Source organism: Dipodomys merriami, unplaced genomic scaffold, assembly GCF_024711535.1.
Source record: "Dipodomys merriami isolate MVZ:Mamm:240054 unplaced genomic scaffold, mDipMer1.0.p SCAF_50, whole genome shotgun sequence".
Lineage (NCBI taxonomy): Eukaryota > Metazoa > Chordata > Mammalia > Rodentia > Heteromyidae > Dipodomys > Dipodomys merriami.
The window spans coordinates 9402501-9416387 of record NW_027206069.1 but is presented as its reverse complement, the minus strand read 5'-3'; the positions used below and the strand labels follow the sequence as shown (position 1 = coordinate 9416387).

The window sequence follows — 13887 nt, the reverse complement described above, 5'->3', positions numbered from 1 at the left end:
CACACACACACACACACACACACACACACACACACACACACACACACACACACACACACACACACACACACACACACACACACACACACACACACACACACACACTATTTACTATGTCATAATGTGAAAGTATTTCTTACTACAGATCATGCTTTGATACAATGTGTATTTCAGAATGCTTTCCCTTTCACCTAAGCATCCCTAAAATGCCCACCACTGCTGGCAGCTACTGAAATCTAACTAAAATTTAGTTAGAACAAAGGATTTCCAATTCTCTCTGAAAACTCACTTCCATTTCACAAAAAATATTCCTTCCTACTATGTCCTTGCTTACTTCTTAGCATGCTATCAAATAATCTACTTCTAAAATATACGGAAATATCTAATAATTTGAAGGAGAAACTGCTGGTTGCACAATATCTTGAGATACTTCTATCAACAAATTTAATCTTCTTCAAATAAAGTGTCAATATGTTAAAAAGTCTCCTTCATTCTCAAAACCTTCCTGCATATTATAGTCCATCTAAAACATACCTGCTCCTTTTCTTTCAGTAACTGCTCAAAAGCCAGAGCCTTCTCCTTCATTGAATTGCACTCCAACTCTTTTTCTCGAAGCATCATAGAAAACTTCATGTTAGTCTCTTGTAATGCTTGATACTCTGTTTCCTTTCCCCTGGATGTTTCTACTATTTTTTCATTTTCCCCCTTTAGTTTAGAAATATCCATTTCTAAAATTAATGTTCTTTCTTTCAGGTTTGTTACTGCCTGTTTCAAAAGTTCATTTTCATTGACTTTGTTAGTAAAATTTTCATTTGAAGAAAGTAACTGATCACTTTTGACTTTGATTAAGAGGTCTTTTTCCTTTAGTAAGTTTTGTAATACATCTTGTTTCTCCTTCAATTGCTTAAGTTCTGACTCAGTTTGTTTGTGTTCTTTTCTCTCCAGCTCTGAGGAGGTAGCCATGGAATCGGACAACCTGTGATTATTTTCTTGGAGAGTTCTAATCATCGAATCTTTTTCCTGCAGTGACTTTCTCAACTCTTCAATCTCTTGTTGAAGCAACTGAGAAGACTCACTTGATCCTGCAGACTTACCTGCTCTAAGAGACTCTGCTGACTGAGAGGTAAGTGAGGAGCCAGAAGAGAGCTGAGGTGACATAATATCAAGCTTCCCTAAAAGAAGATCCTTGGTATTGCAAAGCTGACCTATGCTATGCTGCACATGAGCTAATTCCTGGCCAAAATTTTTGAGTTTCGTTTCATTCTGCTCATAACTTTGGATCAGGCCAGTGTAATCTACTTGTAGCTTAGAATTATTATCACTGTCAACCAAAACTTGGGCCTGAAGTTGGTGAAGTTCTTCTTGAAGCTGGGCTGACTCATGTTGCATGTTTTGGACAGTGGTCATAACCTGTTGTTTCCACTCTTCCATTTTCTTTACTTGCTGTTTTAACTTATCACGTTCTTGTAGGAGCTCCTCAAATTGATTGCTATTAACACTTCCAACCTCATTACCAGGGGTGGAAGTTTGTAAAACTGCCAACAAAGTCTGACATTTCTGACTTAGTGCATCTATTTCAATGTCTTTTTCTCGAATGATACGTGATAAATTCTGAACAGTTTCTCTAAACATATCTTGGCCACTATTTTCAAATCGAGCAGACAACTTTTTATTCTCATCTTGTAGTTTAGTGAGGGCTGCTTCTTTGGCGGCAACTATATCCATGATTTTGTGATATTCTGTTTTTAAATTGCTATTCTCTCTTGTCTTCTCATTCAAAACAGCAAAGACCTGTTCTCTTTCCATAGTGTAGGCCTGCACCTGCTGCTGAAGGTGAACAAAATCCTGGGTGTAAGAAGCAGAAGAAATTCTTGCATGAAGCGCTTGTATTTCCGAGTCCTTCTGCTGGATAATCTGAGTAAGCTTACCAACCTCATCTTTGGACAGCTGGTCAATCTGTTTAGTTAAAGATATATTCTTTTCGTTTAGAAGTTTAATCTGCAGCTCTCTTTCTTCTAGTCCTTTTACTAATTTTTCAGTTTCTGCTTTAGATAAATCATGCTTTTCACTTCCGTTTTCTATATTAAGGCTTTGAACTTTTGCTTTTTGAAAAATATCAGAATTCTCTGTTTGAATGTCTTGTCTTTCTTCATGCAACTGAGCTTTTATTTGTTTGATTGTTTTATGTAAATTCTTAATTTCCTCATCTTTCTCTAAACAGAGCTGACTATGTGTGATGTTCATTTGTTCATGCTGGTATTTAAACTCATCTATTTCCTTCTTCTGCTCCTGTAAAGACTGAAGTAGTTGCATCTTACTCTGGTTTTGGTCTTCAATTATCTTCTGATGATGCTTAATTTCCTCTTCAAGATGATCCTTAATTATATTTAGTTGTGATATTTCAGATTCTAGCTCTGTGGTACTATCAAGGGCTCTTTGCTCAGCCACAGGCATGGCTCGACTTTGCTGTTCCCTGAGCCGTTCCAGCTCTTCTTGTAAATGATTATTTTCTTCTTTCATGGATCCAAGATTTCTGTCCTTCTCCTCTAGGGCCTGCCTTAAAGTTTCATTTTTTCTTAAGGCTTGAGAACATTTATCTAATTCTTCTTGCAGTTCTGAATTTTTTTCTTTAATTTTTTTAATAAAAATTTCTTTCTCATTTAAAAGTTGTGCTAATTGTTTCTGGTCTTCTAAACTAGAAGACAAAATTTCCTTTGTTTCTTTATGATCAGTCTCCAATTGTTCAATATTCTTTTTGAGTATTGCTATTTCAAAGTTTTTCTCTTGAGTGAGCTTAATTAAACGCTCATGTTCCAACTGTAAGGCAGAAGTGTCCAAATTCCGTGCATTTGACAGTTCCTCAATGGTTTGCTTATACTTGCTTGATTCTTCCAGCAGCCTCTTTTCAGCCTGACACAATTCTGCTTCTATCTGTCCTTTTTCCCTTTGCAGAGTCTCTGCAATAGTGCTTTTTTCCAAAGAAATCTGTTTGTTATAAGCAATAGATTCTTCCAACTGATGTCTTATGTTCTCACATGCTAAAACCAACTTTTCATTTTCCATTTTGAGCTCAAAAGAAACTTCCTTTAAATTTTCATTGAGCTGTTCTACTTCTATAAGATTTTGCTTTAAGCTTCTAATTTTGGCTTCCCTTTCTTCAAGTAAGTCATCCTTAAATTTACTGTTAGAATCTTGATTAAGAGTTAACTCATTCCTGACTCGGGACAGTTCCTCTTCATTTTGTCTAATGTGTTCCTTAAGCTCAAGGTTCTCCTTCTGAAAGCTTATATTATTTTCCTGTGATTTACTTAGTTGATCTATTAAATCTTCTACTTGATTTTCAAGCTTTTGCTTGGTTAAATGCAAATCATTTAGGACCAGTTCACTGTGGGTTAACTTTTCTTTCTGCTCATCTAGCTCTTTCGTAATGTTCATTTTATCATCCTCAAGTAGATGAATTCTCTTCTTTTCATCATCTAGATCTTGTTTCAGTTTCCTGATAATACTGTCTCCTTCACTTTGCTGTTTTGATAGCTGATCTTTTATCAAAATCACGTGCTGAAAGAAAAATTTTCACAGTATTTTACAATATTTTCTCATTTAGTGCCTGAAGAACATTTTGTAAAATTCTACAAATAATAGAATAACCCTAAACATTTTGTGTGTGTGTGTGTGTGTGTGTGTGTGCCAGTCCTGGAAGTTAAGTTCAAGGCCTGGGCACTGTCTGTAAGCTTTTTTTTTTTGGGGGGGGGGGAGGGGTCTGGTCGTGGGGCCTGAACTCTGGGCCTGGGCGCTGTCCTTCAGCTCTTCAGCTCAAGGCTAGCGCTCTACCACTTAAGCCACAGCGCCACTTCCGGTTTTTTTTCTTTTTGCTTATGTGGTGCTGAGGAATAGAACCCAGGGCCTCATGCATGCAAGGCAAGCGCTCTACCACTGAGCCACCTTCCCAGCCCAAGCTTTTTTTTTTTTTTTGCTCAGGGCTAGCATTCTTACCACTTGAGTTACAGTTCCACTTCTGGAGATTTTTTTTGGAGATGAGTTTCCTGACTGGGTTGGCTTCAGAAGTACAGGCAGGAGCCACTAGCACTGGACAACCCTAATCTTTTTTCTTTTGTCCACATTGGGGCTTGAACTCTAGTCCTGGCGTTGTCTTTCAGCTCTTCAGCTCAAGGCTAGTGCTCTACCACTTTAGCCACAGCGCACTTCCAGTTTTCTGGTGGTTTATTGGAGATAAGAGTCTCAGGACTTTCCTGCCCAGGCTGGTTTTGAACCTTGCTCCTCAGATCTCAGCCTCCTGAGTAGTTAGGATAACAGAAGTGAGCCACTGGTGCCCAGCTAACCCTAATCTTTTTTAAAAACAATTTTCTTTCTGTTCTAACATCCCCTAAAAAAATTACTTATGAATATCTTATACAAGATATTTTTGTTGGGACTGGGAAGGTGGTAGAGCACTTGCCTTGCATGCCTGAGGCCCTGGGTTCGATTTCTCAGCACCACATAAGCAAAAAGAAAAAAGCTGGAAGTGGCGCTGTGGCTCAAGTAGTAGAGAGCTAGCCTTGAGCTGAAGAGCTGAGGGACAGTGCCTAGGCCTAGCATTCAGGCCCCACAACTGGACCAAAAAAAAAAAAAGATATTTTTGTCATTTTAGGGATAAAAAAGTAGAGAAAGTAAATGATATTGTTGCATATTTTCACTTTTCATCACTAGAGCATGAGTCAACAAACCACATCCCAAAGACCAAATGGGCCTGTTTCCTGTTTCTGTAAATAAAACTTTATTGAAACATAGCCATGCTCAATGCTCCTTTGTTTATATATCAATTGCAGAGTTGAATAGGTGCAATTAAAATGATAAGGTCTGTAAAGCCAAAAAATACTGTACTAACTAGCACTTTACAGAAAAAGCTTGTTAGTCCCTGTGACTAGAATATCAATAAATTAAAATATTAATTAAACCACAAAAGTTATAACCAACATTTCTGCATGCTAATCCAGTGTTCAGCCAATTGAATAGAAGATGTTATATTTCATGCCTGGCTATCTTTAACACAGTTACCTCTGTAGCTTCTTGGTTCTGTTTGTCCAATTCTTCTAACTCAGCCATCAGTATTTCCTTTTCATTAACACTCTGATTCAGCTCTTGTTGCTTTGCCTCCAAGTTAAGTCTTAACTCATACAATTCTGAATCCAAATTCATATCTCTTGAAGCTGTACTTTTAATCACTTCATATTCACCATTCAATTTTGAAAGTGTTTTCTGAAGCTCTTCCTTAAATGGTAAGGGGGAAAATAGCACATACTATCAGTTAAAGAAAAGACACCCAAAATTAAGCACTTAAACATATGTATGTAAATAAAAATTTGACGTATATTTTAAATGCTCTCTGTATTGAAAATATTATTGAATACCTCACACATCAATAAAATTTATAAAGTTCAACAAGCCACAGCCTCATTCATGTGCAATTTCACTTGCAGCTCCAGGTAAAACATTTCTATGACAGCTTATTCATGTAAGACATTTTCCAGTGGGAAGTCTTTCCTCCCCCATTCCTACTGCTGCTTCCTCAGCCCACCTCACCATATACAGAATTTCTAAGAGTGCCATCTCCCAGCTCTCTTTACTTCCACTCCCTAACAGCTAGTAACCAACAGCCACAGAGGAAATAAAAATACACATTCACTCTAAAGTTTATCATCACTAACTAGAAAATAAAAGGCTTTTACTTTATTCTTGGTTCTATTAGAATATGGAACTTTGTCTTCCTTTTTTTCTCTTCCTTTCTCTCCCCTTTTCCCTTCTCTTTTCTCCTTTCTTCCTCCCTAACTCCTTTTTTTGTCACTTCATCTTATCATCAAGTACAGATTATGCTCATCATTCAAATCATACATGATGTATATGCCATTTTATAGTCAATCAGTTGGTATTTAAGATTTTTCTTTAAAAATCCAGAAGTGGGACAGTTCTCTATTTTTCTACTTTATTTTAATATCTGATTATGATGTTTCTGGCTGAATCACTGTAAAGCCTTCTTTTGCTGGTAAGAGATTTTTAAAATAGAAATCCTATAGAACCTACTCTATATAAGAAACACACACACACACACACACACACACACACACACACACACACACACACACACACACACACACACACACACACACACACACACACACACACACACACACACACACACACACACACACACACACACACACACGAAGTGGCACTGTGGCTCAAAGTGGATAGAGTAGCCTTGAGCCAAAGAGCACAGGGACAGTGACCAAGTCCTGAGTTTAAGCCCCATGACCGACATAAGACAAAAAGAAAAAAAGTTCATTTAATTAAATTTAACCAGGTGCCAGTGACTCATGCCTGTAATACTAGTATTCAGCAGGCCTGGATTTGATCAGAGGACTGTGGTTCAAAACCAGCTTAGGCAGGAAAGACTGTGAGACTCTTATCTCCAATTAACCACCAGAAAACTAGAAGTCGTACTATGGCTTAAAGTGGTAGAGTGCTAGCACTGGGTGAAAAAGCTTGGGGACAGTGCTCAGACTCTGAGTTCATGCCCAACAACCAGGAAAAATAAATAAATAAAAAGAATCTCAATTTTCTTTAAATAAATAGACTATTAATAACAGACTATTAAATAAACAGACTATTAACTCAGGGCTTGGACACTGTCCCTGAGTTTCTTTTGCTCTACCACTTGATCCACAGTACCACTTCTGGCTTTTTCTGTTTATTAGTACTGAAGAATCAAACCCAGGGCTTTATGCATGCTAGGCAAGCACTCTACCACTAAGCCACATTCCCAGCCCACTTTTAGCATTATTAACCAATAAGCAGGCTCATAGCAAGCACAATTCAGGGAAGAGTTGCAATGGACTACTACATACCAATTAAAGGAAAACTACCAAAAACAACTATGGGGTTGGGAATATGGCTTAATGGTAAAGTGATTGCCTAGCATGGATGAAGCCTGGGTTCAATTCCTCAGTACCACACAAACAGAAAAGGCCTGAAGTAGCACTGTGGCTCAAGTGGCAGAGTGCTAGCCTTGAGCAGAAGAAGCTCAAGGACAGTGCCCAGGCCCTGAGTTCAAGCCCCAGGACCAGCAAAAAAAACCCCCAATATTCTGACATTTGTGTTTTTTAAAGATCATATATATTCAGACATACATTAATAAAAGGCAGGAAATGGAGAAAGAGGTCAAGCAATAATAGTATCAAAGATATTCTATGTGCACTAACATATTCAGTATATATCATTGAATATATATCTCAGTAGGCATGTAGTACTTGAAAAACTTAATTTAGGGGATAACACTGTGAGGAAAGAAATGTATTCATTATTTATGTAACTGTAATCCTTCTGTACATCACCTATACAATAAAATAATAAAAAAGAAAAAAGAACTTTTCTGAATTTGAAAGAACAGAGACAAATAAATATCTGAAGTATCAAAAATAAAAATAAAAATAAATAATTTAAATTGAATTAAAATACTGGCCTTTAACTTAGTTCCAATTTCCAACTGTCCTATATTTAAGCACCTATCGTTGACAAGGAATTATTTCCAGGAGTAAAAATATCCACCTCTGCATTATAGAGTCCTAATCTATCCTTGCTACCAACATTCACAAAAAGATGCCATTTCTCCCAGTGAAACAGTCCTTTACTTCCACCAGTAAGAAATTTCTATGATGTTGCACATATTCTGGGGCATACAAATATTGTACATACCTGTGTATGCTCCTGCTGTTCTCAGGATGTCATCAGAAATGAAAACAGCCTTTGCTCTCTTTTCTGCTCAAATCTGTGTGCCTACCAATTTATCTCTGCATGTAAACCCTGGACAGCCTCTCATGCTCCAAACCTTGCACAGGTACTTCAGCCTTGCCTGAAGCATTCTATAACTAAAGACTTCATTTTGATATAAACTGGTCCTTCACTAAAAACTATAACATATACACCATTTTAATTCTGCTCCATTTTAACAGTACCTACCTTTTCTTGACTCAATAATGACTTCTCTTTTTCTAAAACTTGGACATGCATTTTAAGTTTCAGATTGTCTTCAACAAGGTTCTTATCCTATAAAAACGTTAAAGCAGTAATTTCAGATAACAAAATTTCCAGTTTACAAACAGCAGGCTAGCTATACAACTGTGCATTTCTACTCAGTATTTCTTAAGCAATATATAAAAAGTAGAAAAACTGATCATTAGAAATCCAGAGTCACTCATTTTAGAGATTCTTATAGAGGATTTTTTATTGTATTTGAAAAAATTTAAATTTACAAATGACTTGAAATAATTCCCTGAACTCCTTAAAGAAAATCAAAATGCATTCCTCATTTTGTATACAATCTGCTTTCACTGTCTTTACTTAGATAACATTTGCCAGTTAATCTGCAAAAAGATTTATCTGTAATTATTAACTTTTTAACTTTTGTCAATTTATGGCACATAAAGGTAGCTTCTGCTATTAATTAGTAAACACGAAATTTCTGAAATGAAATTTCCTAGAATAAGTTCAAATACATTTATAAGAAAACACATAATAAGAAAATGTAGTAAATTAAAACTTTCTTAATAAACCAAAGCCAAAGCTTTCTTCCATAACATAAATTTACCTGGGTTAAACTATTTAGTCTCATTATTTCATTTTCAGCATCTGTAAAAACAATAAATGAACCTGACATTAAAATTATTTAGAATATCTTAATAATAGCCTTCCATATTACACTCAGAAATCCCATTAAAATAAAGTGCATTTATAAACATAAATTAGCAAGTACTGACAGGAATGAAACATATTTTATATTTTCAGTTTGACTATTCAAAACATTCTAGTTAAAAATCATGTTAAAGCCAGGTGCTGGAGGCTTACACCTATAATCCTAGCTACTCAGAAAGCTGAAATCTGAGAATCACCATTCAAAGGTGGCTCAGGCATGAGCATGAGATTCTTATCTGCAATTAACCACCTCAAAACTGGAAGTGGAGCTGTGGCTCAAAGTTTTAGAGTACTAGCCTTGAGCAAAACAAACCCAGGGACAGCACCCAAGCTGGGTTCAAGTCCTAAGACAACCCAAAAAAACAAAAAGCAAGACATGTTAAAATCCAACTCTGTGAAAACATGTAAGAATTATCACTGTATTCTGGTCATCTTGCCTTAATAAAAATAGTACTCACAACTTGTTTCAAAATGAGTTGATTAATTTGAGTGTTAGAAATAGTGTAAGGTCTATAGACTGGAGGGGGAAAACAAAGAAACATGGAAAGCAATAAATGTAAGTATATCACAGCAATACAATGATCTCTCAATAATCTAATGTGAGTTACATGAAGGTATTACATATCGATACATAAACAGAAATGATTCTGGCAGAGGAACACAGAACTAGATTACTGTGAGCTTGGTTGAAGTAAATAATTTTAACATTCACTTGAGCATGTACAGTAAGGCCAGAAAAATTTAGCCATTACTTTAAAACAGCTTGTTACAATACAGAGGGGAAGACAAGTAAACACACTGGGTGCTGGTAGCTCATTCCTGTAATCCTAGCTATTAAGAAGGCTGAGATTTGAGGTTAGAAGCCAGCCCAGGCAGTAAAGTTTGTGATACTGTTATCTCTAGCTCTAGGATTAAGTGGTAGAGAACTATCTTACTTCAGCAAAAAAAGCTCAGGGACAGAACCTAGGCCCTGAGTTTAAGTCCAAGGACTGGCACAAAAAGCTGGAAGTGGAGCTGTAGAATAAGTAGGAGAACACCAGCCTTGAGTAAAAAAGCTAAGGGACAGAACCCAGGCCCCGAGTTCATGCCTCAGTATTGGCAAAACAAAGAACAAAAAGAACCCCCCCAAAAGTAAACACAATTATGATGTATTATAATACAATGTGATAGAGCACGTGATGGGGCTATGTGGACAGAAGTGCCAGTTCAGGTAGCTAGTAGTGAAGTTAACATCTATATGATATCAATACACTGAGTTAGCTAGAAGATAGGGTCACTCCACTCAGAAAGCAGTACATATAAATGTGACAGAGCTGATAACACACTGCTGGTAAGAAGAGCATCCAAGAGTTGATAGGGCTAAACTTAGAATGGGGGATGGAGGGCTAAGAATGTGGCTTAGCGGTAGAGTGCTTGCCTAGCACGCATGAAGCTCTGGGTTCAATTCCTCAGTACCACATAAACAGAAAAGGCCAGAAGTGGCACTGTGGGTCAAGTGGTAGAGTACTAGCTTTGAGCAAAAGAAGCTCAGGGACAGTGCCCAGGCCCTAAGTTCAAGCCCCAGGACTGGGAAAAAGAAGAAGAATGAGGAAGAAGAAGAGGAGGAGGAGGAGGAAGAGGAAGAGGAGGAGGAGGAGGAGGAGGAGGAGGACGGGGAGGAGGAGGGGGGGAAAAGGGGGGGAGGAGGAGGAGAAGAAAGTAGAAGAATGGAGGGTGGGTGGGATTTAAACTGAAGAAGTGGACAGGGACACAATGCCCAAACTAAAAAAGTTCAGACTTCATCTTGAAGTTCTCACTGAACCACAAAGTACTAAGAGCAGGAGAAAAAAATTTGCATTTCTGGAAATTTATTCTGATTGCAGAATAAAAACCAAATGGTTTAAAATAGAATAATGGAAACCAGAGAAGACAAACAGCTAACATGTTTCTAACACCCTATGGACCAAATGTCTCTATAGGGAACCTTGTACCTACTAGTTTATTACTCTCATTATTTTAATTCTTACAAGGAAGATACTATTATTTCAACCCTACAAATTAGAAAATTGAGGCAGAGAGAGATGATAACTAAGTCAGAGACATAGCTGTATTCCAGCCCAGTCTTGTTATACTCTAAGAAATCGATCATAAGCCAAGCTTCTAGTTACCCAGGAGGCTGAGATCCAAGAAAGGGGAGAAAGACTAGAGCAACAGGTCTATTTTTATTTTTATTTTTTTTTGTCGGCCGTGGGGCTTGAACTCTGGGCCTGGGCGCTGTCCCTCAGCTCTTCAGCTCAAGGCGAGCGCTCTACCACTTGAGCTACAGCGCCACTTCCGGTTTTCTGGTGGTTTATTGGAGATTGGAGTCTCACGGTCTCTCCTGCCCGGGCTGGCTTTGAACCGCGATCCTCAGATCTCAGCCTCCTGAGTAGCTAGGATTACAGGCGTGAGCCACCAGCGCCCCGCAACAGGTCTATTTTTAAACCAATAAACTCACTGGATCACTTGATATAATGAATTACTTTACAAAGGGCAAACTACTCCAATTGAAAGCAAATGAGCGGTGGGGGGGGGGGGGAAGAGGGGGGAAGGAGAAGGATTGGGATGGGGGGGAGGGGGGAGGCTGGGAAGGGATGTGAAGGGTAAACAAAGGAGGAGGCTGCAATGCTTGGTAAGAAATGTACGCATTATCCTGCCCATGTAATTGTAACTCCTCTGTACAGTATGTTCACAAATAAAATAAAATTAAATTAAAAAAAAAAAAGAAAGCAAATGAGAAAGAAGTCTAGAACCCATTCCTATGGCCGCTCCTAAGGTGCTGCACATGTGAGAAACCCTGGTGCTCCTCTGGGATACAATCCTGAAATATCATGCAACCAGAGAGAACCTTAGAACTATAGCATAGGATGTGCTTGGTGAAGAAGTGATCCCTGGCTTTGAAAGACTAGTAAATGTTGCCTATCAACAAGGTTAGGAAAGGAAGAGGGAAGGGAAGCTGATGACTTTTGAGTTTAACTTTAGTTTAATTGATCATTCATATCAGGAACTTATTCTAAACAACTGGGCCACAGAGTGGGGTTAAGGAACATAAAGTGGCAATTCACAAGCACACAGGGTTGCAAACTTTCACAGCAGAGAATGAATGTACTTACAGCAAGAGTTTATACTGTGAAAAGAGCACAATGTGTAAAATAAAATGCAACTTTACAGCTAACAAGCCCAGATTGTTTGCCTGGCATAAATGAGTATTGATTTTTTCTGTTTTACTTAATACTTGTTTGGGTTTTATGTTTGGTTTATTTTTAACTTTATTTTTTTAACCACTACAGAATACTTGAATAGTAACTGTCATCTTGAACATGGAAAATGATAGAAATGTTATGGCTCCTGCCACTCAGACCTTTTTGCTTCAAGACAGAAAATCATTTCAAAAGCTAACAATGGTTGTCAGCAGATAGAAGGTTGCATTCCCTAACTGAAGGGTCACAGCCCTCATGAATTACATAAAGAATCTGATTCTATGTACAATGAAAGGAATACACCCATACTTCCTACGAATTACATGAACATTTCACAGGAATGTAGATTGCTTCCTAAATCACTGACTTCCATGTGAGTACTTAAACAATAAGGAAAGGAGGCTGAGAGATTAAGCCATTTAAGCCATTTCACTAAAAAAATCATTTATGGTCTATTAATTATGGTGCTAAATCTAAGCCAAACAATTCTACTCAAATTACAATCATTTCCATAAATACTTAATTGTCACAAAGTATTCAATTATTTAAGAGTTTATCTCTGAAAACAATTAGTATGCAATGAAACACCAATTGGAAATAAGTTCCAAACATTTTATACCAGACAATGCTTGTTGTAGTCTGCGCACTTCTTCCACTGAGGAACTCAGTGGAAGGATGCTCGCCTCCATCACAGTGTCACTCTGCCTCATAGCAGAAGTCTGCAGTCTACTACATTCCAGCTTCAAGCTTTCACACTGTTCAATTATTTGTCTCTTTTCCACATTTAGCTGTTCTTGTTCTTGCTTCAAGATATCTCTGTCATTTTCTGCAGAAGTTAATTTTTTAGTTATGTCTTTTATTTTATCCTCAAGCTCTTCGATTTTTTTTGTAGATTCTACTTTTTCAGTTTGTAGAACTTGAATAGATTTTTGCATTTTGTAGACTTTGGAGTGATCAGCTGAAGTAACTCCAGAGCCACCTGGAGCACAAACGAAAATCCAGGATGTCAGATGTCAAGTTCCAAATAAATAGCTTAAGAAGAGATTTAATACAATGCTAATCTCTTTAATAAGAGCCTAAGTATGACAAATTTCTGACAAAGAGCAGAACCAGTCATCTGGTCTTAAGAACTCAGTCCAAGTTTATAGCAGTGTCCTGGTGTGAAGACCGCTAAGCTTGTTGTTTAATTTCATTTTTATGCCATCTAACATGTGAAATTAATAAAAAATAATCACCTTGGTGTAATAGATTTTCAAGTTCTTCAATTCGTTCTTCATAATCACTTAACTCTCCTCGATGCCGACGACTTATCTCTGTCAGTTTCTGTTGATGAGCATTCTGCAGTACTGACATTTCATGTTGATGGTCATCAATTTCCTGACTTAGACTCTGTTTAAGTTCCTTAAAATGTAAGAACAAAGTTAACCACATTCATTGTGTATAAGCTAGCCTACTATTTCCCAGAACTCTATAGAATAGACCCTTGATATCCATGGGTATATGGTTCTAAGGAGACTACTGTTGAGAAAAAGCTGTGAATACTCAGAGTGAATGGAGAGTTTAAACACAACTGATATAGACACAGGACTGATTGAAAGTTTTTCCATCAGCATCAATCACAGTTTCCAAATTAGGACAGTTCTGAGAGACTCCATGCCTGGTTTTCTTAGGCATTAAAAACAAATTTTCTGCCAGGCCCTGGTAGCTCATGCCTATAATCCTAGCTACTCAGGAGTCTGGAATCTGAGGATCATACTTCAAAAATCTAAGGATCACAGTTCAAAGCCAGCCCTTATTTGCAGTTAACCACCAGAAAACTGAAAGTGGTGGAGTGGCTCAAGGTGGTAGAGCCCAAACCTTGAGCAGAAAAGCTCAGGAACATCACCTAGGCCCAGAGTTCAAGCCCCATGACCAACATACATAC

General features: G+C 37.6%; 1 protein-coding gene across 5 annotated transcripts in view; it reads right to left on the bottom strand.

The window, feature by feature from the left end:
* LOC138810504 (thyroid receptor-interacting protein 11-like) overlaps window positions 1–13887 on the bottom strand; it is an 82026-nt gene that overhangs the window by 42207 nt on the left and 25932 nt on the right. For all 5 annotated transcript variants that reach the window (XR_011367145.1, XR_011367146.1, XM_069997702.1 and 2 more), the window contains exons 6-11: window positions 13199–13364; window positions 12583–12942; window positions 8642–8682; window positions 8014–8100; window positions 5056–5268; window positions 535–3558 (exon numbers count right to left, since the gene is read on the bottom strand). Coding sequence is in view for 3 of the 5 variants with exons in the window: in XM_069997702.1 (XP_069853803.1) it covers window positions 535–3558; window positions 5056–5268; window positions 8014–8100; window positions 8642–8682; window positions 12583–12942; window positions 13199–13364 (3891 nt within the window). In the remaining 2 variants the exon portion in view is untranslated. The remainder of the gene's footprint in view (window positions 1–534; window positions 3559–5055; window positions 5269–8013; window positions 8101–8641; window positions 8683–12582; window positions 12943–13198; window positions 13365–13887) is intronic.